Below are 23968 nucleotides of genomic sequence, written 5' to 3'. Positions count from 1 at the left end.
TAATATACAGGGTGTCCGCCAAAGCTCTATAAATATGTGGCCACTAGATGACGCCTGAGTTCCTTTTTGTTGACTGTATTGTTGTTCACCATGAGCACAAGCCAAAACTTACTGTTTTCATGCACAACATAATAAACTTTCTACATCATATATTCATATATTCGTATATTCGTCTAATGTCTCGGTCAAATGAAACGATTGTTCGTGACCATAAAGTGATCAAAACGTCATTGAAATACCTTTGAAAAGAAAACACTTGTACCCTAAAAAGTCTCCCCAAAAGGCTGATGAACATTCAATACGAAATGAAATAAAATTACGATTGTATCTAATTAGAAACCTTGGATTATGAACAAACTGCTGCCAGAATGTCCCTGGAGTGAACTGTACAGTATTGTCCTATTTTGTGAAACCGGGCAATGACGTAATGGATCATTAATTTGGCAAATTACATGACAACGGATCACCAATTTTGCATGAAATGCAAAATATCTGTTGATCTAGGCGGCACAGTGTTCCACTGGTGAGCATGGGCACCTCACATCACAGAGGTGGAGGGTTCGACTCCGGCTTTCCTGTGTGAAGTTCGCATGTGCTCTGCTATTGGCTGGCAACCAGTTCAGGGTGGCTACTGCCCGAAGACAGCTGGGACAGAGTTCACCACGCCCGCGACACTTGTGAGGATAAGATGTTTCGAAAATGGATGGATGGATGGAGCTGGCGATGTCATTCAGTTGATCAGATCTGTGTGACGTCTACTATGTCACTATGTTTAATGTAATGACAATAAAAATAATTGTATAATGACAATAAAAAATAATTGTAATAATAATATTTCCGTTTAGTAAAATGTTCATTTCACTAATGCTAGAATATCCCATGCAGAGTGAGGGCGAAAAAATCTGTACTAGAGGAGGTGTAAGAACAACAAATTGGTTTTAGTGTGAAAAGCAGAGCCGGAACTCGAGGTCTGCAATCCATACTACTTGACCGCTGTCCGTCGTTCCCAGGGCTCCGTGAGAGCGGGTTTGCCCCACCCCACCTCTTCAACGCTATCTATCTCAATGTGCAATTCTCCGAGGAAAAAAAGGGTGCACAACACAAATAACGCGGAGCGACGCCGCCGTGGAACAGTTACGTGTCTAAAAACGCCAGCGGTCCCCGGCAACAGGCAGATAAGCTCGGCTGTAACAAACAACGACAGCCACCTTCCCCCCCAAAAGCCGTCTACGCTAGGATGAGGGCTTGAATACACGGCGGTAGGTTCCATGTCTGATGCACATGTAACCACCTTCCAGCAACGGGAGAGTACGAGCCGCCGAGCTAACTTGACAAGGCGGGGATTGCCATCCGTAAAACACCTGGACGTCGAGCTGCATTCAGGGACACGCAGCTGCTTAATGAATTGAGAGAAGGGGAGAAGAAAGCCCCCCACCGCTGATGTGAGGAGAAACGCGCATTTAACGTGACGGGGGAGCGCAGAACGAGGGAAAAGGACGGCGGAGAAGGGGGCCTTTTTCGGGGGGCAGGGGTCTTCTTGGATGTTTGACGCTGAGGGGATCTAATAATAAATAAACCAAATAAAAGAACATAAAAAACGGGAATTACGACGACACGCTCCAGTGAAGCCCCAAGAGGAAATGTCAACTTATTGTACAGAAGTCACCCACCCTCTCCAAAACAAGGATCGAACCAAGATGATTTGCCAAGAAAATTAAGGCAAAATCCAGAGGAAAGTGGTGGTGTGTGTCTTCATCCATGTCCATTTCACATCCCCTTTTGGCAACGTTGATGACTTCATTGCGGATTTATAGTGGAAACACACGGCGCTGCTGTCCTGACTCTTGTTGCCAGTAAATAGCCACTTCCATCCACCATCCCCATCGATGCCTCCCGTTCTAAGAGGGGTCTTCCACTCTTGAGCCTGTCTCGGAATTTAGGATCCATTTTCCTCACGTTACCTTTCCCCACTTTAACCACCCTACCTCTCCCCCGACCCTGTGGTCTTTTTGTGTTTTTTTTGGGGGGGGGGGGAAAGATGGGCTGTCTTGGCAACAGCAAGACGGAAGACCAACGGAACGAGGAGAAGGCCCAGAGGGAAGCCAACAAGAAAATTGAGAAGCAGCTCCAGAAAGACAAACAGCTATACCGCGCCACTCACCGGCTTCTCCTACTAGGTGAGCTTGGTCATCAAATGTGCTGCTCGCTGTGTGTTCTTGTTTAGGGTTGATACAAATGCAATAGCAGTGACTCTGTGGTGGACAACTTTCAAAATGATCCTGCTTTGACACCGTAGGTCACCAACCCCCAAGCTTTATTCCTGATCATTTTGTTCCCTAGATAAATTAGTCCCTCACCATCGCTGAGGTCCACATATTCCACTGTATAGTGTAATCTTCCACGCCGAGGATGCTGTCCCACTAATCTGCTTGGACTGCAGGCAAATTAGGGTTCATTTTTGGGATTAACCGAGTCCTGTATGTCTTAATCTGAAATTGATCTCGGATTTGGGTGTCTGACTCTCACTAATAGCACGACTCCCTGCCAAAGAGTCCACAGGAAGAGATTTTGCTGCCACTTTCTCTCTGACTACTGAAATACTTTAAATATCTCCCAGCCTTTTTAAAATCTGCGGTTGTCAGGTATATTCAGCCTTCAGAGGTCCTGTCAGGGCTGTATAGAGGCAGAAAGGGTCCTGTGTGTATGGGTATTCTGGAATGCCGGGACATGGATTATTTGGCGTCTCTAAGAGTCGTAGGCATTTCCATTCCTCCCCTCCAGTGCATGCCCCAATATTTAAGTGGAGAATGTAGATACATACAGTAGATCGACAGATAGATACTTTATTCATTCAAAAAAGGAGCCACAGAAAAAGACGAAGAGGACATGGCTAAATTGTCCGGACAGAACGGACAGTATTGTGTGTGTGTGTGTGTGTGTGAGGGTATTTGTTACTGTGTGAAGTTTCACACTTCATCCCTGTTGTGTTGATAGCAATTGTAGCTTCCTGACAAGTTTGGATGAAATGGTCGACTATTGTTTCAAACTGTTCCATGTTAATACTGTATTTAGCATTTTTGAGAGTAGTAGTTGGAGGGTGTGTGTGTGGGGGGGGGGGGGGGGGGGTCATTGACCCAGCAATTTTAGTGCTCTGAGTTAAACTATCAGAGCAGTCAGGGTGTGTGTCAGGGTATTCTCAGTTGTAGTGCCGGGACAGCAGTATGAAGTTTTACAGCAGTATGAAAGCATGTAAAATTGAGAGCAATTGTAGATGCCTGACAAGTAGGGATGAAGTGGTCTACTATTTCCGTGTCAATTTGTATTTACGGTTCAAACGGTGGCGTTTCTGATGGTAGGAGTTGACTTTTCACTTCGTCCTTCTAGTGCATGCTGGAACAGCAAAAAAAAAAGGCAAAAGAAGAAGATAGGAACCATAGAAGACAAAAATAATGTTAGATGTATACTATGAAACAGGCTGGGAAACACTTCGAGATCATACTTTACCTGACAAGTCGGGATGAAGCAGGTCATGATAAACCAGGCTAAAATTCCAAACTTTTAGGATTACACTTTCAAATCGTGTTTATGGTTCTTAGCGTAAGTAGTGTCTCAGGGAATAATAGCTGGCTTTCCGCTTCTTCACAGCATATTAAAAAACAGAGAAGAAAGATGCAAACAGTAGAAGTTGAGTCATTTTGAGCTGTTATGGATAAAACTGTGGAAAAATGTGTGGCATTTCCATTAATCCAGTTCCACATCAAGACGGACTTGCTTGGCCCCAAGTGGCCGCCTTTTCATGAGGCATTTTCAGGGCCACGCAGATACAATGGAAATGCTTTTGAGAAGTATTTCAGAGGTGGTTCTAAAACGCCGGCTGTCTGGGACCGAGTTGAGCTGTTGTTGTCACTGTCATCCGATTGGCTGAAAGCGATGTTACAAGGAATGCCTATGCACACGTCTATTTGCTTGTTTTTCCACAAGCACCGCCATCCGGCGGCAAAATCATAATAATGCCGAGGTCCAACAGTCACTTTTCCAGTTCAGACAAGGGCAAATTGCGGCCACATGCCGGCATGAGGGACTCCGTTCACCCGATCGATTGCAAAGTCTCACTCAGACAGGTGTAGTCGTGGGAGCATTCAAAGTGTCTAGAATCCGTGTGTGCTTCAATTTAAATTAGCTCTCTTTTTCCTTTTTTTTTTGTCATACATCTTTAATTAAGTAGCGCTGAACAGCTGCAGCCCTAACAAAGCGCTTTGCAAAACATTTCACATAAAATAACAATAATGCATCAGAACACATAACATAAAATAATAAGATGCAAATGTACACACTGGCGCACACCATATGGGTCAGTCATCCAATCATCAGTGTACATGGGTTAGACAGCCAATCGGGTGATTGGATAGTGATTAGAGGCACTCGATTGCTATCACTTTTCATTATAATGCTCCGAAACAAGACCGTGATGATTTTGAGGGACTTTGAAAACTGTGCATCCTGTGACATCCCTAATTATCAAACCCCTTGCCACCCCACCGCACATTGCAGACCAACCGTCTCGATCTGAGTTTCACATTCTCCCAGTCTTGACTTTCATGGTCCTCTTCCTGTTTCCAGGGGCTGGCGAATCTGGGAAGAGCACGATAGTCAAGCAAATGCGAATATTGCACGTCGATGGCTTCAATGCGGAGTAAGTTGCATTCACTTACGACAATAATGCTGCTTTATTTTTTGCTTGCATCTTGTGTGACTTTTTTTCCTCGCTAGAAAATCGCATGATGCTGAAGAGAAACATTGGCTATGCGATCTGATTTGACATTCTCAAAAATCCATATGACGATTGTAAATATAAAGCAGGTGAAGGTTTTTATTTCACAAAGTTGAAATTCCCTGTTAAGTAGGGCTAAAGGATTTTGAAAAGCAATCTGATTAGGATTCCCTCCCCATTATTGTGATTGCAATTTAATATGCAATTATTTTTTTCATTGTCCTCTTCCCATGAATGTTTTTAACAAACACAAGCAATACATTTATCTCAATTACAATAAGGGTCAGATTGACTTAAAATAAATGGATCTTTTGATTTTATTAGATAAGCTTTTTGGAAAATAAAGGCAAATGAACCATGTTTTAATATGAAAGACGGTTTGTCTTCTTCAAGTAGAGTTGTTATTTACTCAACACTTTGACTTGGCGTCTTTTCAGCATTCACTATGACAACGTCACAAAATTCCACCAAACAAGCACGGCATAAATTTAAATCTGTAAATCGTACGTCAGATTACAACTATAGTGCAAACCACTTTGTGGCATTATCACTGAAAATGTTTCATGTTTTATGAAACAATAAGTGAATGCGGACCGCACTTCTTACAGCACTGAACTTGTCTCGACACTAGGTAAAGACAAAGCTATGAATAAAAATCGTAACAACTGAAGCTAACCAACTGACTGAAATGAAGCATTTTTTTTTCACGAATTTATTGCAGCTTTTGCGATTTGCAAATTGCATTCTACTACGTTGTGATTTTGATTTGAATTTCATGAATTGCTCAGCCCTGCTTTCAAGTCAAACAGATCATCTGTGGGAAATGCGCTGATCGTTTCAGTCTGTTTAAAACTAGTCAAAATAAAATGTTTTAAAAAAAACCTGTTACGTTAGTCATGACATGAACGCTAACACAACCGGAAAGGGATGCTTGAAGTAGCCGATCAGTAATGGCATTGAAGATAATGGAAATGAGATTCTGCTTTTTACAAGCATGTGGAAAGTCTACAAGATTTCAAAGCTCTTATCTGAAGGTAGAGTCTGCCTGAAAGACTTGCGTATCACAGTGACAATGTTATTCCAGTCCAAGAAGTCATCACAAGTATCACTGTGTTGTCTTTTGTGATGATATAAGCCTTATGTAGGGCTCATGTGAAAAAAATAATTCTTGCTTGTCTTCATGCCAGCGTCATTGTACTTACGTCAAATGTTCCGGAGTCAACAGATAAAGTTAGCATGAGCTGAGAAGAAAGGCCTATTTCTTTGCGTTTTCCCACAAACCTCGCCGCAGGTCAAACCCAGCTCATCCTTGTCTTGTGAGGTTCCTCAAACTCCAAATCACATCGATGGAGCAGAAACAAAAGTCTATTTTTTCTTTCTATTTTTCGTCGTCGTTTTCCTCGAAAGCTAAAGTAAGCCACATCATGCGTCCCTCCCCACAAGCTACGCCACCCGGGCTTTCTGCTTTGGCGTCAAGTCGAAGTGCCGATTGTTTTCTCGGACTGAGAAAACTTGGGAATGCAACAGAAATGGAAGTTCACACCGTAAAAAAACTAAAGCAAGGCGCCGTGTTTTATTGAGACTTTTTAAACACAAAACGGTTACAGCAAAACAAAAAAATGCAGAATATGCTGTTATTTGTACTACACCGTATTAAATATGACTAAGTATAATTGTTTTCCCTGTTTATTTTGTAAACCGTTAATCATTTCATCTCTACTTCTACTTACTATCATAACTACCATTTCTGACCCTTGCTTTTTAAGCAATGCAAACATCCACAGTTAATGACATCAGCGGATGTAAATTCCTGATCAGAAACAAATCAACAAGTGTTTTTGGAGGATCGTGATGTGGAACATTCCCGATCAGGACGTGCTCCACTACAAAAAATACTACCTCTGCGGCTGTCCGCTGCCCGATAGTTGGGGGACCACTCACTGTCTTATACTAACCATTTGTCATTCCTGACATGGCATCCAAATGCATGTTTATCGAACAGCCTCGCCACATATTTTACTTGAATGTAACCTGTAACTCACGGCATTTCGGTTCTAAAACAAAACTATGGCAGAATACCTCAAGCGCTGATTTTATCAAACAATCAGACTTCTCTCTACTTTTGAAACCCGTGGGGTTAGCTGCCGTCTATGTCGCCCTCTGAGCGGAGTTCATAACTCATTTTGCAGGGCACAATTTGTCGTCGACATCGGTGTTGTTGTTCCAGGCTGGTAAAATTGTATCTGTGTCATATGATCGAGTGCACACGTATTCTATTGATATCAGTGCATTCTTTGCAGCATCAAGCAAGCGTTTATAATAAAAGACGTCATAATTGGAGTAAATATACTGTGGCTTTGTGTGAATGGAGAAGATTGTCATGACATTGTTTTGTGTTTTGGTCACAGGGAGAAAAAGCAGAAAATACACGATATTAAAAACAATATTAAAGAAGCTATAGAGGTAAGACAAGCGTGTTGACTACGTTGAGGAATTTATCTAAAGATGACCTTTGACTGTCCCCCACCCAGACCATCGTGTCCGCCATGAGTACACTCACGCCACCATGCAAGCTTGCCTGTCCTGCTAACCAGCCGCGCATCGACTACGTCCTCCACCAAATCAACCAGAAGGATTTCGAGTTTTCGTCGGTAAGCACAACCAAACCAGCGGGGCTGCAAAACTGATGAGTGGGATAAATTTGAGCATTTACCCCATTTTCGTTCAATCAGCAAAGGCCAGATTGTTAGATTATCCTGAGCCATTTATCCTGTGGCGTGCGATGTGTTGAGAGAGATTTTTCTTCCCCATTTTGCTCGTAAAATGGTCAAGGCCGACAATCGTAAATGTTTAACACATGGGCTGAATTTGAGCATTTTATTTTTCTGTCCTCCCGATTGAAATCAGCAAAGGACTCATTTCCAGATGTCTCAAAGATTATCACAGACTCTGTGATTGTGATGTGACATGGAACGACAGCAAATTGGGAAGCGATCGGAAGCTCCCGCTGTTGACAGTGTGTGTTATTTGTGTAACATGTTCAACAAATCTTTTACTTCTGTAAGCATGACAAGGAGAAGAGTTTGCAACGTCTGTGTCCCCAAAGTCTGGGCGTATTGTCAAAAAATGCACATCAAGAAATTAAATTCTCATGCATCTATATTTGTGACGCAAATCTTGAGGCGTTATTTGTTCCCACTTTGTAGAAAAAGGGTTTTAAAATGTAGGGTATAATTTAATATTTTTAATTTAATAGAAGAAAATGACCACTTCATTCATATCACATGCTGCAAACTTGATGCTCAAGGTGTCCGAAAACTAATGGCAACGTGGAGCAAGCCTCAAACCTACAACCCTTCATTTTAGAGCCAAGAAAAAGTAAAAGAATAAATCTGAAAATGATTCTCCAAAGTGGTGATGGCATGCAGGTCATAGGCCAGGTGTGCCACAGGTGAGTCAGGCAGTTCCTCCCCTGTGTGTGATGCTCAAATTAATAGGTGCTGGCGGAGGCTGTCTTCTCACCTGAGAACTTCCATTAACACCATTTAAGGGATTCCCCCAGTGAGCATCGGTTTTTCACCTGTGCCTGTGAGCGAGAGCACGTGGTGGCTTGTTTATGATTTGTATGGGTTACCTGAAAAGGATGAACCAGATCAGGTCATCGGTGAAGTTAAAGTTCTGTGACTTTTGCAGCGGACAGCATATTTCTTGGATTTCTCTCAGAAATGTTGCGTGTTTTTTGAGGTGCATTTTTAGAATTCCAAAATATTGTGCAATACTCGAGCTGTATTTTTCCCAGATAAGTTTTAAGAAAGAAAGAAGAAAGAAACACACACCCTTTATTGCAGTCCAAATAACCTGAAATCGGCTTCGGCTCATCTGCGAACCTATTGAGGACAAATGTTATATCGATTGGATGAATATATTTTACTCATCTCCAGTGTAACCTTACCAGATCAACCAAAAAACATAAAATGAACACAAACAGAGCTGAAATTTTGTAGCGAGCGAAGCATACCATACCATGCCATGCTACCTGAACCTTCAGTGTGGGGACCGAGCCAATTTAACCCTTTCAGGGACAGCGGTTACTACATTGGACCATTTATGATGTTATCAGATTACAGGGTGCACGAAAGGGTTACATTTCGTTAGAAGTTCTTTGCTTCTAATACCACAGCTGTTATGTAGCAATTATAAAAAAAAAAAAATAGGCCTGCCAATGCTGTTTCTCTGTACATAAAAATGTGCCGCTACCATAGAATTGCGTAGCAGAATTGCATTGCAAAGTGAGCAACTAGAATATTCTGGTAAATATTGTGTAATGTTATCAAATTCTATTTCTTGTCCTTTAGTTTTATTTGCATTTATCCTCTTTGCCATGACTTGTACCTTTCTGTGTGTGGTTGTATCACTGAAAAAAAAAGATTGATTCTGTTTTTAAACAGTCGACTGAGCTGAAGTCTGCCTAAGGACCCCCCCTCCCCCCACCCCCACGAAACAGTTGACCACTGCTGGTACTGGATAAATTGTTTGAACACCAGTGCATTCAAATGAGTCATACGTGTTCTAATGAGCATAGTTTCCATTGATGTGTGCGTACGTTTGTGTGTAAGCAAGGGGAAGATGATGCCGCGTCTGCAACGTCATTGTACTGTGCGGGTTTTTTTTTTTTTTTTTTTTTTTTGATGATGGGTCTCAACTGGAGAGCTAACGATAACACTATTATAATGCTTGTATTTGTGATCAGTGAAATATATTGTGGAGAGTTTGAGGAGCTTTAAAAAAATAGCATTTTTATTGAACTTTCAACATTCATTGTGGCAAATGCGCGTCTGAAATCATCCATTTGATTGGGCTGCATTATCGCTCTTTCTCTCTCTCCCTCTCTCTCACCCACCGTTTCCCACTCACCCTGCTCCCCCCCCTTGAATGTCCTGAGGGCCTACTGGAAACCAGTTGAACCGGTTGACCCTGCTTTTAAGCGAGGGAGGGATGTCGAGATAAAGCGCACAGAATTTAGATGGTTTTTTTTTCTTCTTCTTAAAATAAGCAGATGCTTTCAGACGGTTAATAATCGCTTAGCTCCAAACTTAAGTTAACTAATTACTGACATGGTTACGGTTAGCATTGACATTGAAATGACAGTGAACCAGAACAATAATTGTAAGTAAATACTCAAGTATTTTGCCACAAAGGCCGTGTGTAATGTTCTTTTTTTGTTAAGTTGTTAATTTTTTTTAGTGACTAAACTTCAACTCGGACTTGTAGCCTTTTTTGTCCCCCCGACGCGTGCCATGCCGTTCTGCTACAGACTTAACACGGCAAAGCTTGGTTGCTCGACTGGCTTTTGAGAAGTTAATCCGAGACGCATTCACTTTCTGCCAAACGGTACCTTCAGTAAAAACGTGTGGTATCAATTAAAATTTTTTTTTATGTAAGGTATTGCGGTACTTCTGTCGTAGTGGTATATTGGGGAACCATAGTGTTGCCAGTACATGGCGAAGAATACTGCCACACTTGCAAAAAGTACCGTGGGGTGCGGGGTGTTAATCAGTCTTTTTTTTCTTTTCCCCACACAAGTGCTTGGGCTCAAAATGGCTTAATTGTGCTTCCCCCGCATCGTGAGTGAGCATCTAAAGATCATCGCGCACAGATAGACCCCTCCGCAGTGACAGCCCAGCTTTGTGTCAGCACAAAGCTCTCGGTTTCTTCATGAACCCAATGAACTGTTTTGCTTCCTGCCGCTGCCAGAGCCCCGCTCCTCTCCCGTCGGCTCCAGACTCAGATGGACGCAGGCTCTGTCTCATAAGTCTAAATATGGGGCCCTACAATGTCAACCCTGCTTGCAGTCATTTTCAACTCATTGATCCAGACCCTTTTTCTTTTATTCTCCCTCTCTCTTTACAGGAGTTTTATGACCACTCAAAGATCCTCTGGCAGGACGACGGCGTGCGGGCCTGCTGGGAACGGTCCAATGAATATCAGCTCATCGATTGTGCGCAGTAGTAAGTTTTGCTTCTGCATAAGTTTCACTCCACCTAACGCACTGCAATGTGTTTGGCTGCCTGGTTCGCATAAGCGTGAAGTCAAGGTTCACTCGTATGGCCATGAGTGCGGTGCCACCTTGACTATGATGGACTGTTTGTTTGGACTCGTTTGTCCGAGCGAAAAAGTGACAACGATTCATCAACATAAGACTCCTTTCCACCAAGCAGTTCAGTTCGTTCAGTTTGCCATCGGTGTTGTTTTTGGCAGACGTCGTCGTCTTTTGGGCGAAAATGCAGATTTTTCATCTCGTCACATTTTAGTCATTGCTATTCATGATACTTTTAGTCAATGAAAACTCCAAACGTTTTTAGTCTAGTTTTCGTTGACAAATACCCAACAAGGTTTTTGTATAGTTTTTCTCAGTTTTAGTTAAAAATAGACATCAAGGGTTTCCATCCACCCAATAACAAAGACTTTTTGATCCACTAAGGATTATGCATTACTGTACACACAGATAAATTGTAGAAAGAGATTATGGAAAGACTTGGGTCGCTTTATGGACACTCACTTTTATTCGGTAATTGCCACTCGCCTCATCACAACTCCCTAGCTCTGCCCAGGTTGTCATGGTCACAAAAGTCAAGTCACATGCCGTGTCGCAGCCCCTATGTTTTTTGTTGTTGTTGTTGTTGTTTTTTATTTTTAATTAAATCACTGAAGGTTACAAAAGCTCATGCTCATGACAGTTTTTGGCGAAATGTAATTCTGAAGTGACAGCAGGCGGAAGGGAAGGAAAGATAACATGTCACCCAGTCCCAGTCATGTCTTAGTTGGAGTTTTCAAGAAAATTAGGAGATGGAATATTTTTTTGTTGAGCCCACGGTCACCGCAGCATATCTTGAATGCAATAAGAAAGAAATGATCATGACTCAACATGACATGCTGCGGAGTATGCAAGGTACCACCAGGGAGATGCGAGAAAGGACCAAGTCATCAATCTTTTTCACATTCTGAGGAACGTTTAAAGTTCTGAACTCTCAGTGAAGATTGAGAGGATTGCATTCGTTTTTTGTTTGTTTGCATTGCACGTTTTTTTTTTTGAATACTTGAGCCCCTTTTGTGGGATACTTCATGTGTTCCAGACACTCACAGACTATCTCCAGCGGCCCCCCACATATGTTGAGTTTTGACTGTAACCCTCCTCTTGCCAAAAGTCTTGTGAGATGGGGTACGGGCCACCCGCAACCTTCGTGAGGACAAGTACCGGTACTATATAAAAATGGATGGATGTTTATGTGACATGCTGAATCAAGCTCTCTGGAACTTATTCACTGGCTTCACTTCTATTTTGTCACTCTACACTTTGAAGACGTCTTACACAAACGGATTACACAATATTACAGTTACAGTTATGTCTCTTATTCCCCTCTTTTGATGATTTGCTAATGAAATGTTTCCGCTCTGTGCTGCCCATGAGAGCATGCGCTGGTCACATGAAGCACATTGAGGGCGGAGGCTCACAGTGTACGCACGCAAGGTTGGCAATTTCCGTTCCTCTTGTGTGTTTTGCGCGTCCTTGTCTGCGTTGCGCGGCCGCAGAGGTTTGCCCAAAAAGATTGTTCAAAAACTGTGCCAAAGGAAAGGATTGATGCCACCTTTAAGCGTGTGATTTCCTCCACCAGGAAGGTGTTTTGAGCACTGTCTGTTCTGTGATGCTGGTTGACTTCCAAAAGTGAAATGAAACTAAAATTTCACTAAAAGTTTCCCCCCCTTACTTTACAAATGTGTTGCTTGTGCTTTCATCTAAAAGTGAAACGGTGCTCAGTATAAAGTCCCAAATTCTCCACTCCCCTTGCTCCTCTTCCTCCGTCTTGTGTCGTCCATCTCTCCTCTTCCTCCTCCTCATCCTCCTCCTCCTCTCCGTTGTATGGATCCGATGTTGGGCTGGGTGGCCAGACCGGAAGTGTGCTCCCCACCCCTCCTTCTGTGTACTTATGTAAACGGAGAAGCAGAGCGAACGAGCGAGGGGAGAGCTATTTTCAGTTCAGGCGGGCTTCAGGAGGAGAAAGAGGGAGCGAGTGTGTCATGAGAGGGACAAACTCTGTGTTATTGATGGAAGGTTGTTGCCGTTAGATGAACACATCCACCTTTGATCAACATGGGAGCTGTCACGGCACCCCCATTTTTTTCCCCACTCGCGTTGATTTTGACTCTGATTGGCCCATTTAGGCTTGCCCTTCACTTCATTTTGCAACACTTTCTTGACTCAGTAGATTACTTCTAGACAATCTGTTCATTTCTGTTGGTGGTCTCAAGATGGTGATTGTCTAATTACATGTACAATGCTCATTTTGTTCAGACCAAGATTCTAAAAGGCTTTGTGATTTTTGTCATATTCGAGTTCTCCTGCTCCAGTAACTAGCTTTTTTTTTCAGTTACCCAAAAGATGGTTAAACTTACGTTGTTCTTGTCCAAAATCCTGAAAAAATAATTCTAAATCCCTCACAGATTTTAGGCTGGATTTAAAGTGATTCAAGTGACAGTTTTATTATTATTATTATTATTATTATTGCTCTGAGCTGTCACAATTGGGATACATCAAGGCAACAAAAATAGAAATAAAACGCATGTAAAGGGATATCTTCACATATGTATCAAGCCTGTTCCAAATGTGGATAAAAATCCAATGGGTATCGGATATCTGCGCACAAACATATGGATCGTGATACCCCGTTAATGCAAACTTGATGTCATTGAAATACACCAATCGCTGACGTAAATACACCCTTGTCTGTACAAACGACACAAAAAGAACACCTGCTGGGATTCCAAAGTACAGTGAAAGCATAGACACGTTTGAAAATGCCTCTTCTCTGGATGCCACAATTTATAGATCAATTAATAGAAATTTACATCTCAGTGTTATTTAAAATCCCAAATGTTCTTTTTTGTTATTCAAACTATCAAAATATTTTGGAACGCAAAGCATTGTAAGTTAGCCGGGAATACGTGCTCAAATAATAATTTCAGAGTGAATTCATGTAGCTGGGGGTAAATAGGGAATGAAAAGGAGTGTCGAGGATGGACGACGATGGAGATGGAGTGGGTGACGCAGAGGAATTTGTGCCAGGCGATGAGGGGTACACGGAGAGGGGAGGACTTGGAGTGGTGCCGGTGTGAAGAGAAATATCTGTTAAGTAATGTTAGCCATGAAGCAAATGACGTGTGCCTCCATATTTTATAAATGGTTGACTTTTCCTGAAGTGTCTGTGATGTGGATAAATCGCCTTGCTTGGTGTTGTGTCATTAACAGGCCTGTTAGCTTGCGAGCTAGCTTTAGGCTAGCGCCTTTCGGTGTGTGGGAAAACTCTGTGACAACTCAGCAGGATATGTTCCAACCACCAGAGGTTTAATGTGGTTATATTTTTGCACCTCAAACATGTAGGGATGTGTTGACACAACAAAGATGCTAGACTTAGTGGTATTTGAGTGCCAGTTGAGTGTGTAGTGGTTTCAGTGCATTCAGCGGGCACAGTCGCAGTGTTTCACAGCGGCGGCAACGGTGTCCTTTTTAACCATTTTAACATTGCGTTTTAGACAAACATTTTCCACATTGTTTAGACGTTTACCAGTACCTTGGCAGTACCAAGGGTTTGAAAAAATAAAATCAAATTGCTGATGTATAACGGCGTTCATACACAATGTAACTCAACATGCTTCATCTACTGGAATTAAAAGTACATTTAAAAGCGATTGCAAACAGAGTTGGAGATTTACTAGTCAAAAACAAAAAAAAAAAACCCAAAAAACCTGCTTAGGTGTATCGCGCATGAACAAGATTTTGAGAAAACATTATATATTAAAAATACTTTGAAAGACCTTAATCATATGTATGGGAAATGAACATAGCTTTTAACCTGGATTGGAAAGCATGTACACTTGATTTATACATTTGGAATCTTCATTCATATAGTGAAGGGTATCGTTAAGATTTTAATGATACTTCTACTCTTAACAGTACTGCTTATCACTCCGGTGCTTCAAAGGTATTTTTGTCAGTACAGTCCTTTTTTTGTTGATAAAAACACAAACAAAATTGTGAGTTAATGATCTATTTTTTAAAATTACAAATTTGCATACAACACAAAGGCACACTTTTTTTCAGTATTTTACAGTAAATGCTATGTAATATTTTATTTACCGTACTTCTATGTTGCCACTCTCCAGGTTTGAGTTTCCATGCAATTTGGATGTCTGCACTTGTGGGTTGTTTCTTTTGTTTTTTGCCTCTGCCTGTGATGCAGCATGATAGCAAGGAGAGAGGATGGACTTGGCCTCTATCCCCTAAACCAGACATTGTATTGTATATACAGATAGTCACTTCTATTATCTTGTTTCTTCTTGTATATGTATTCGTGCAGCATTAGCCGCTTTCACCGCTTCCCTCCTTTCCATTCTTCTTCCCCTATCCGCCATTCCTGTTCTCGTCCCGTCTCTCCCTCTCATTGGCCTCACTCCAGTCGCACAAGATTTGGAGCCGATTGTCTATTTATAGCGTGTGGTTCTGTCGCCATGACAACCAAGCTGGAGGCCAGGGCGCCAGGGAGCTATTTTTAGAGCTGCGCTGTAATGTTAGACACAACCACCTCTCTATTTTCTCTATTTGCTCTCCTGTCTCTTGCTCTGTCTTTTTCTGTCTCTCGCTCTCTGTCTTTCTCTTTCTCACACACACACACACACACACACACACGGCCTGTGTGTGCGTCTCTCCTTTTGGTGTGTAAAGGGTTCATTAAAACATTGTTTTTATTATTATATTTTTATAACAATTCATCTATTATCAAAATCTTTTTATTTCTAAAATGATTGTTTTTATTGCCCAAAATCTGTCAAATTTCCTATGAATGACAACGTACGAAAGAAAAGACTGCTCACTTCCATTCTACATTGTTGCATTGTCCTTATGAGATTTTCACTTTAAAGTGAAATCAATGTTGACACCTTTCTAGAACCCCTAATTAATATAATTATGACTTAAATGTTCACACTTGTTTTCTGAATTGTATGATTGATATATTCATTATTTCTAATAGAATATGTATATTGATTGGTTATACATGTGTATATATATTTTTTTTTCAATTGACAAAATAACGTAATTTTTAAATGAGTCACTTTTTCCGCACCTCCCTTTTTGTTTCTGTCAGAGGTTTACTCAACTTTTATTGGCACATGTATTTGACTTATTAATTGTGGTTTCAATACAATGGTTATTTTACTGCAGCTGCCGTGATTTTAATATTGCTATGAATAGGAAAAATCATTGAGGAAATAGAGAAGTGTGTTTGTCCTGCATGTGTGTGGGCTGGGATAAACAAGAATGCAGAAGGAGGCTGAGCCTCTTCTTTTTTTGTATGTGTGTGTCTTCTTTCTGACTGCTTTTATCGTGTTTGTTCTTTGGCGGCTGCACACAGCGCGCTCAGGGTTGGCATGCTTGCTTCACAATCTGAGGTTCTGGGTTCTAATCTGAGCTTTGACCTTCCTGTCTTCTGTTTGCAAGTTCTGTCTGGGCTTCATCACAGGTCCCATATTCAAAAAACATGCATGTTAGGTTCATTAACAACTCTAAAAGTTTCCATATGTGTCTATCTATATATATATATATATATATATATATATATATATATATTACACACACACACACACACAGTATATGGTGGTCTATTTGTGCTCCATGCAACCAGTCCAGGGGGTACACCACTTCTCTTGTCAAAAGTGTTATGGGATCGGCTCAAATTCAAGTACAAACGTAATTGGAAACGGAGAAGTGTTTTTTGTTGCTCATCTAGCATGTGATTGTTTCATCAGTTCTGTGGTTGTCAAACTGTGGTGCAAGTACGACCAATGTGAGACGCACTCCTCTAGTGGTAAACAAAAGAATCGCCGAATTAAATGTTCCAGCCGTGCATCATTTTACATTGTTACAGTATTCGTTTTAATCCACTACATTACATTTGTTGAGTACGATTCCGTTGTTTTACAGTACATTATATTGTATTTTATAGTACAGTATATTTGGATTTAATACTTTTTGTTTAAAAAAAAACCCATCAAGATACAATTTTTATTGAATGTTTGAATGCCGCTGCTCTCAGGTGTGGGGGTCAGCAGCTAGCCGAGGCTAACCTAGCACCCCCTCACTCGACTTCTTCCGAGTGTGCTACCTGCAACCCTCTTGTCACATTTCACCGCTGCCTGCCACATTCCTGTTTACCTCAGCATACCTGCCCCCAAAAATGGTGGTCATGACCCTTTTTCTTAACTGGAAGAACAGCAGGCATCGGGATGGCATTGAGACGGATGTTTTCCTTCATGTTACAATAGTTTTTCCTGGGGAGGTGGGATACATTCACAAGATCATTAACTTGATGTTTGACTTTTTCTTTGCACTCTTATTCGTCAGCAGTATCTCTCCCGGCCCGATTAGTGCAATTGCTGTCATTGTTGTCTTTGAACAGCCGCCGCCTTGTCAAAGGAATTAACACACATTCGGTGGCACATTCCTGGGTAGGCGCCAGTCTAAATTCATTGTAGGCATGCATACCTACCCCTGGCTCATCAAGCACACACACCCACAAAACACACGCGCACTCTTACTCCAGCGGCTCCATTGACTTTTCTCTTTGCTCTGACAAGTACTGCTCGTGACTCAGAGCGGGTGCCTCTGATCTCACTGTGAATTGCAGCAAACGTCCCCTGGTGGTCATCATGAAAAGGGGCATCCTCTTGCTGTTGTCAACATGGACAGTAGATTTTCCATCAAATGAAATATCCATTGTCTGTGCTTCTCTTTCTTGCAGCTTCTTAGACCGGGTCGATGTGGTTCGACAACATGACTACACGCCAACTGACCAGGTGAGATTACCATCAATATTTAATATCTGCAATTGTTGAATCGAACGCCAATAACGATTTATTTCATTCATTCAGTAATAATGTTGAAAAAAGGCAACAGTTGTCATTTAAAGGATCAATAAGGTAGTTTTGCACTCTTAAATACCCAATTTCTTCAAATAGCGGCCATCCTGCTATGTTGCCCAACCTTTTTTGAGCAAAGGCATGCATGTATGTATGTGTATGTATTTGCATATATATCTCTATATATAAATATATATATATTCTGGTGCCTGAAACTGGTGCTTAAACTGTCCCCAATTATTTGTTGGTCCAGATTCTGGCACCAACAACGTCGGGGGGTGGGGGTTTATCATGATGATCGCAGACGTAGAGGACTAGATTCCCTGATTTTTTTGCAGAAACTGTTGAGCGGTGAACGCCGGCACAATTGTGCCCCACCAGAAGAGCATTTGTGGATGTGCCCAGATAGCATGCGATCTCTGATTTGCAGGCAACCTCGTAATCATCTAGCAATCGAGCAAATGCTAACTGTGCATCGCAGTTATTATTTTTATTATTATTAATAGCGCAGGTACTCTTGGGTAAACGTCGACGTATGCACTGACGTTTGGACGCTTTACGCTGACGTAATGACATAGCTCCTACTTGGCTCTCTGCCTGTGGAAAACCAAACGCGTTCTTCGAAATAAGTTGTTAAGCACCAACTAACTACAGCACTGGCCCTGGCGCCGAACAAGCACCAAGTTTTTTTTTTTTGGGGGGGGGGTGGATAAGGGTTCATGGAGACACACAGACGCTCACACTCACTTTCACACCTATGGAGTCTTTAATAGAGCCCAACACGCATGTTTTTGGAATATGGGAGGAAGCTGACCACTGGCAACTAATTGTGGAAATGGTGTTTGGAATTGTAAGTTTGCCCCATAGCATTTAAACAATACTTGAAGTGGTATTTTAGAAGTTATTTTTCAAATCGTCTTTTCAACTTGTTATCATGTTGCTGTGTTTCAGGACCTGCTGAGATGCAGAGTGCTGACGTCCGGCATCTTTGAGACAAGATTTCAAATAGACAAAGTCAATTTTCAGTGAGTACACATTTTGGAAAAAAGAAGCGTAGAACTAATCACACTAACTTGTGATTGTGAAAGAAACAAGACATTATCAAACGGGTGAAAAGAATTGGCACAATCAAATCAGATTTATTGAGAGTAAAGTCAGCTTTTTCCCCTCCCCAGTATGTTTGATGTAGGTGGTCAGAGAGACGAGCGTCGAAAATGGATCCAGTGTTTTAACGGTAACATTGTCTCTTTCCTTCACCGTCATTCCACAACCCTTTCTTCGCTGGGTTTGTGATCTATAAGTTTGATTATTCTGGTTCCAGACGTGACGGCTATCATTTTTGTGGTGGCGAGTAGCAGTTACAACATGGTGATCAGAGAAGACAATCAGACCAACAGACTACAGGAGGCCCTCAATCTTTTCAAGAATATTTGGAACAACAGGTCTTGATACTTTATACTGCATAAGTTGACCCAAGTGTTCTTTATAGTCTTTCATTTAAAAAAAAAAAATCACGTCGTTTGCCGTTTCCCTCTCTCGGCAGGTGGCTACGGACCATCTCCGTCATTCTCTTCCTGAACAAACAGGACCTCCTCGCCGAGAAGGTCTTAGCAGGGAAGTCCAAAATTGAGGACTATTTTCCTGAGTTTGCACGCTACACGACACCCGACGATGGTAAGAGACAGTTAGAACATTGTTCATAAAAATTGAATTGGATGCAAAAATGCGGCAAAAAGGAACAATAGGGGTTTTCTTCTTTAGAGCCAAGTGTAATTTACAGTGAAACCTCTAAAGTCAAACATAATCCATTCAAGTTATGAAAAATATATTAATGCTTTTTAAATAGGTTCTTCTGTAAAAAAAAGGTGAATTAATGTATTCCACAAATAAGAGTACAGGCAATGTTTGAGGTAACTTTTTAACATTCTTAGTCAAAACATATAAGCTAGCTTTATGCCAACACATAATGATAAACGCCATAAACAGGCTAATGAAACTAGCATCGATGCCCTGATAGTAATAACCCTTTAAGCTTCGTATTGGTTTGAACAACGCATTGATTGCCACATGTAGACAGTCAATATAACAATACTCACAGCATGTATTCTTTATCCTCCATGAAAAACGACTAGTATTACGACAGTGTACCGGGTGACTTAGATGTGAAACTCTTCTTTGTGTTACATACATTTGTACTTTGCTGCCCCCTTGTAGCCAAGGCATGCACACTCAAAGGAGACCTATTGAATTAAAGCATGAAAACATGACACACAGACTGTCTAATCTCTTTACTTTTTTTAAATATTATGTTAGGACTATGGTTTTATAAAAGCACAATTAATTTAGGTTACCGGTACTTTTTCAACTTAAGACCTTCACCAAGAAGATAAAACGACCCCAGACACTATTTCTGGAAATCCGTGAAATATGAATCTGTCTTCCAAACCTTCAGGATCCTACATTGTGTTGCGTACTAACAGTCATTTGATTCAAAACGTTGATTTCCCTTTAGTGAAGTAAACTAACTAATAAGCCTGTTAAATAAGACTGGTGCGGACTGAGTTCAGCTAACACGAATGATTGCGGCTTTATTGTTCAACAGCAGTACCCGAGCCGGGCGAAGATCCACGCGTCACAAGGGCAAAATACTTCATACGGGATGAGTTTCTGGTATGTTCACACTTCAGGTTTTACCTGTTGGAAGTAGCTTCACTCACCTTCATTGTCTTCTACCTGCCAACCCTTTTTTTGTTTGAATTTACTGTTATCTGGTCAGACGGAATAAGATTTTTGACACATTTCAATGCATTAGCGTTGTTATGAAAGTCATGCATTTGTGCTCTATTCATAACCTTCAGATGGTAGGTGACTTAACAGTACAGCAAGAGGCTACCATCTTCTGATATGATTTAAAATTGGACTGTTTTTATTTAAAGGGCGCATGCATTTTTTCACACTTTATGAAAATTCTCAGGTCTTTCAATAGCATATCCGTGGTGTGCTTTTGTCAAAAAGAACCATGATCAAGAAGTACAGTGCATCCGGAAACTATTCACAGTACTTCACTTTTCCAGACTCTTGGCATTTGGTTCTTAGGCATTCACAGGGGACTTAATACCACCTCTATGAATTGTATTTATAGAAACTATCAATCATGTAGATAAACACAATATAATAAAATAAGGTGATGGCTCATTGCGGGGAAATGTAACAAAGTGTCCTAAATTTGGATAATTGACACCGACTGTTTCTTTACCCACTTTTCCCTGCCCACAGAGGATCAGCACTGCCAGCGGGGACGGACGCCATTACTGTTACCCCCACTTCACCTGCGCCGTAGACACTGAAAACATCCGGCGCGTCTTCAGCGACTGTCGCGATATCATCCAGAGGATGCACCTACGGCAGTACGAGCTCTTGTGATGTTGACGACTCCCACACGACCACCCGCTCACTGTTTCCCACTCCCTGCCTTTCTGATTCCTTTGCTCCCTAATCCCCGCCCAAGACCATTAGCCCAGATGGCAACTGTAATTCAGCTGAACCTGAATGCAGGAAGAAGACATAGGGACCCAAGGACACAAACACAAAACATTACAGTTTTAATGTCTCCAAAAGGCCCAATCCAATAGTCGGTTTGAGTTTTCATTCGCTGTGTGCTGCGTAACAATCAGGAGCTGGATAAGATGAGAGAAACTGAGCATTTTGGGCGGTGAAGGTGGAGGGTTGCATGAGGGTGGACTAATGATGGGACTCCACAATTTTCATGGAGGAAGGACAGGAGCAAATCAGAATTTAAGAAAAAATCCAAGATAAATATACACAGTTGGTGTGTGCGTGTGCGCGTATGTGTGTGTGTGTGTGTGTGTGTGTACACAAATAAAAAAAGGTCAGCCCCACCCACACCTCCTGCCTTCATTCACTCATTCCCCCCTACCTTACCAACGCCCACCTCTGGCTTCACGTTTTTATGTTCCTGCCGGACTATTATTCCTGTACAGACTGTAAAATGTATTTTGTACAACTATATTGTAGAAGACAATGACGATGATGAAGAAAAATGACTTGTAGAAGATCCTTGTGCCTTGATCACGACTGTACGTGTCAAAAAAAAAAGGAGAAAAAAAGCGCTAATATGTAAGTTATGTTTTCACTGCGCTGTACAGCTCTATGGCCGTCGTGCAGGACTTATGTTTGTTGCTTTGGTTCCATTTTGGATCCTCTTATGTTTGTTAATTTTTGCTTTGACTCCTCTGATTTATTTACCGGAAATTGGATTTTGGGAGAGAGAAAAAAGAGCAGTTGCGCTCCTAAATGCTGTGTAGTGGCAAATACTGAACCTTAACACAAGTTAATATATACAAAATGTCAGAATACACATATACACAAATACATATATATATTGTGTGTGCACGCCCGTGTGTGTGTGTGAGAGAGAGAGAGAGAGAGAGAGCGGTCACCGGTTTTCCTTATTCTGCAGAATGTGGGTGCAGGGTATTTCTTTTTTAAAGCTTTAACTCTTTGCAGGGGAGGGAACTATACATTTGCCAAACATTTGTTTGTTTCTACATAAACCAAATCCTTTTTTGTTCTTTTGCTTAAAAAAATTACAAACTGTTTCCAGTGTTTCATTCATTTTGACCGTGACTTCCACCCTCACTGCAAACACTAGAAAGTGCATTCCATCCATCCATTTTATAATCCGTTTACCCTCAGCAGGGTCACAAACAAGCATTCACAATCACTCCTTAGAACAATTTAGAGCCTTCAATTAACCTAGCATGCATATGTGGAGTAGGGATGTGAATCTCAGCACTGAGGACGATTCGATACACATCTCGATGCACTACCAGCGATGCGATACTTAAACGATACATGGAATTTTCTGGCGACACGATGCGATACGTTTCACCGTCTTCACGATGTGATACGATGCGATACACATTTAGTTCAAATCAATGCGATCCGATACGATACAGTGCAATTTGTTGTGATATTGTGTGTGCAATTAAACATGATGCAAATACGCAAAGAAAAAAAGTTTTAAAGATTTGAATTCAGTATGGTATTGCAAAAAGTAGACCACTTTATTCCTTATAAACAGTAGAACGTGTAAAACAACGTATTTAAGCCCTTTCACAATTGGGTTTTGTGCAAAGAAAACGTAAACAATTTGGCACCTGAGACTCACAGCTGTTGCCGTAGTGTAAACACAAACAGACTACTCACTGAGTGTCTTATATGAAATATCCATCTCCATAGGACAGAAAAAAAAATACAACTGAAACAATGTGGCAGTCACAGAATTACAGAATTTTCCTCGCTGCTGCTTGCGCGAACTTCCAGTGTTTCGCTAGTTGTGTTCTGGACTGTATGTGACGCACGGCTACCGTCGGTATTCAACACAAAACACAAAGTAATGATGGTGCATTCATTGCGCTTAGGAAAGGGCATATAGGTGACGTTTAACATGAATAAAACGGTGCTTGAATCGGATTTTACCGATACCCACCAATGCATCGCGATGAATCTCGATTTCACCCGTCAATCGCGTCGTACCCAGTGAATGAGCCGATGCACTCGCATCGCGCACGTGCGCATCGATGTATTGATTAATATCGATTATTTTCCACACCCTTAATGTGGAGTCTATCCCAAATCACGAAAGTTGTTCACACGCAGGTTGGGTTACTTACATTTGCAGGGCGCATGACAGTAATTCAGAAGTCATTATTTTCTTTAGAAACCATTGCAAGCCATAAGTATGAATCATCCATCCATCCATTTTCCGCCGCTTATCCGAGGTCGGGTCGCAAGGGCAGCAGCTTTAGTAGGGAAGCCTAAACTTCCCTCTCCGCAGCCATTTCTTCAAGCTCTTCCTGACGGATCCTGAGACATTCCCAGGCTAGCTGGGTGACATCGTCTTTCCAGCGTGACCTGGGTGTCCAGAAGGCATCCTAATCAGATGCCGAGCCACCTCATCTGGCTCCTCTCGATGTGGAGCAGAAGCGGCTCTACTCTGAGCCCCTCCCGGATGACCAAGCTTGTCACCTTATCTCTAAGGGAGAGCCCGGACAAGTATGAAACAATTGGATGGAAAAACAGTAGTACAGTAGTAGTAGTGAAGTGTAATTTGGAATTCCCTCTCTATTCCTGTAGGTGGCCTTAGAATGTCCACCTGGCGTCAGTAACACGATTCTATTCTATATTTGCTGGTCAAGATCTCCT

At 41.6% G+C, this 23968-nt stretch overlaps 2 protein-coding genes across 3 annotated transcripts in view; one reads left to right on the top strand and one right to left on the bottom strand.

The window, feature by feature from the left end:
- LOC127607401 (PRELI domain containing protein 3B-like) overlaps positions 1–23968 on the bottom strand; it is a 157842-nt gene that overhangs the window by 17327 nt on the left and 116547 nt on the right. The window lies entirely within an intron of this gene.
- LOC127607397 (guanine nucleotide-binding protein G(s) subunit alpha-like) lies at positions 976–22359 on the top strand. 2 transcript variants are annotated; one of them, XM_052075661.1, is made up of 12 exons: positions 976–2177; positions 4621–4693; positions 7180–7234; positions 7303–7422; positions 10682–10779; positions 17623–17677; positions 18692–18765; positions 18916–18974; positions 19062–19182; positions 19284–19414; positions 20346–20410; positions 21017–22359. In XM_052075661.1, exons 1-12 carry the CDS (start codon positions 2039–2041, stop codon positions 21161–21163), a joined length of 1137 nt encoding a protein of 378 aa, XP_051931621.1. In that variant the 5' UTR covers positions 976–2038; the 3' UTR covers positions 21164–22359. The 2 variants fall into 2 exon arrangements, with proteins under 2 accessions (XP_051931621.1, XP_051931620.1); XM_052075660.1 differs by having other exon boundaries at positions 978–2177; positions 20343–20410.

This window comes from Hippocampus zosterae, chromosome 9 (assembly GCF_025434085.1).
Source record: "Hippocampus zosterae strain Florida chromosome 9, ASM2543408v3, whole genome shotgun sequence".
Taxonomy (NCBI): Eukaryota; Metazoa; Chordata; class Actinopteri; order Syngnathiformes; family Syngnathidae; genus Hippocampus; species Hippocampus zosterae.
The sequence above is the reverse complement of the archived record's forward strand: the minus strand, read 5'-3'. Positions and strand labels throughout refer to the sequence as shown.

Coding starts and splice junctions, on each gene's coding strand:
- LOC127607397 (XM_052075660.1), top strand. CDS start 2,039: ATGGGCTGTCTTGGCAACAGCAAGACGGAAGACCAACGGAACGAGGAG. Junction 17,678..18,691: donor ACTACACGCCAACTGACCAG/GTGAGATTACCA, acceptor GCTGTGTTTCAG/GACCTGCTGAGATGCAGAGT. Junction 19,183..19,283: donor AAGAATATTTGGAACAACAG/GTCTTGATACTT, acceptor CTCTCTCGGCAG/GTGGCTACGGACCATCTCCG.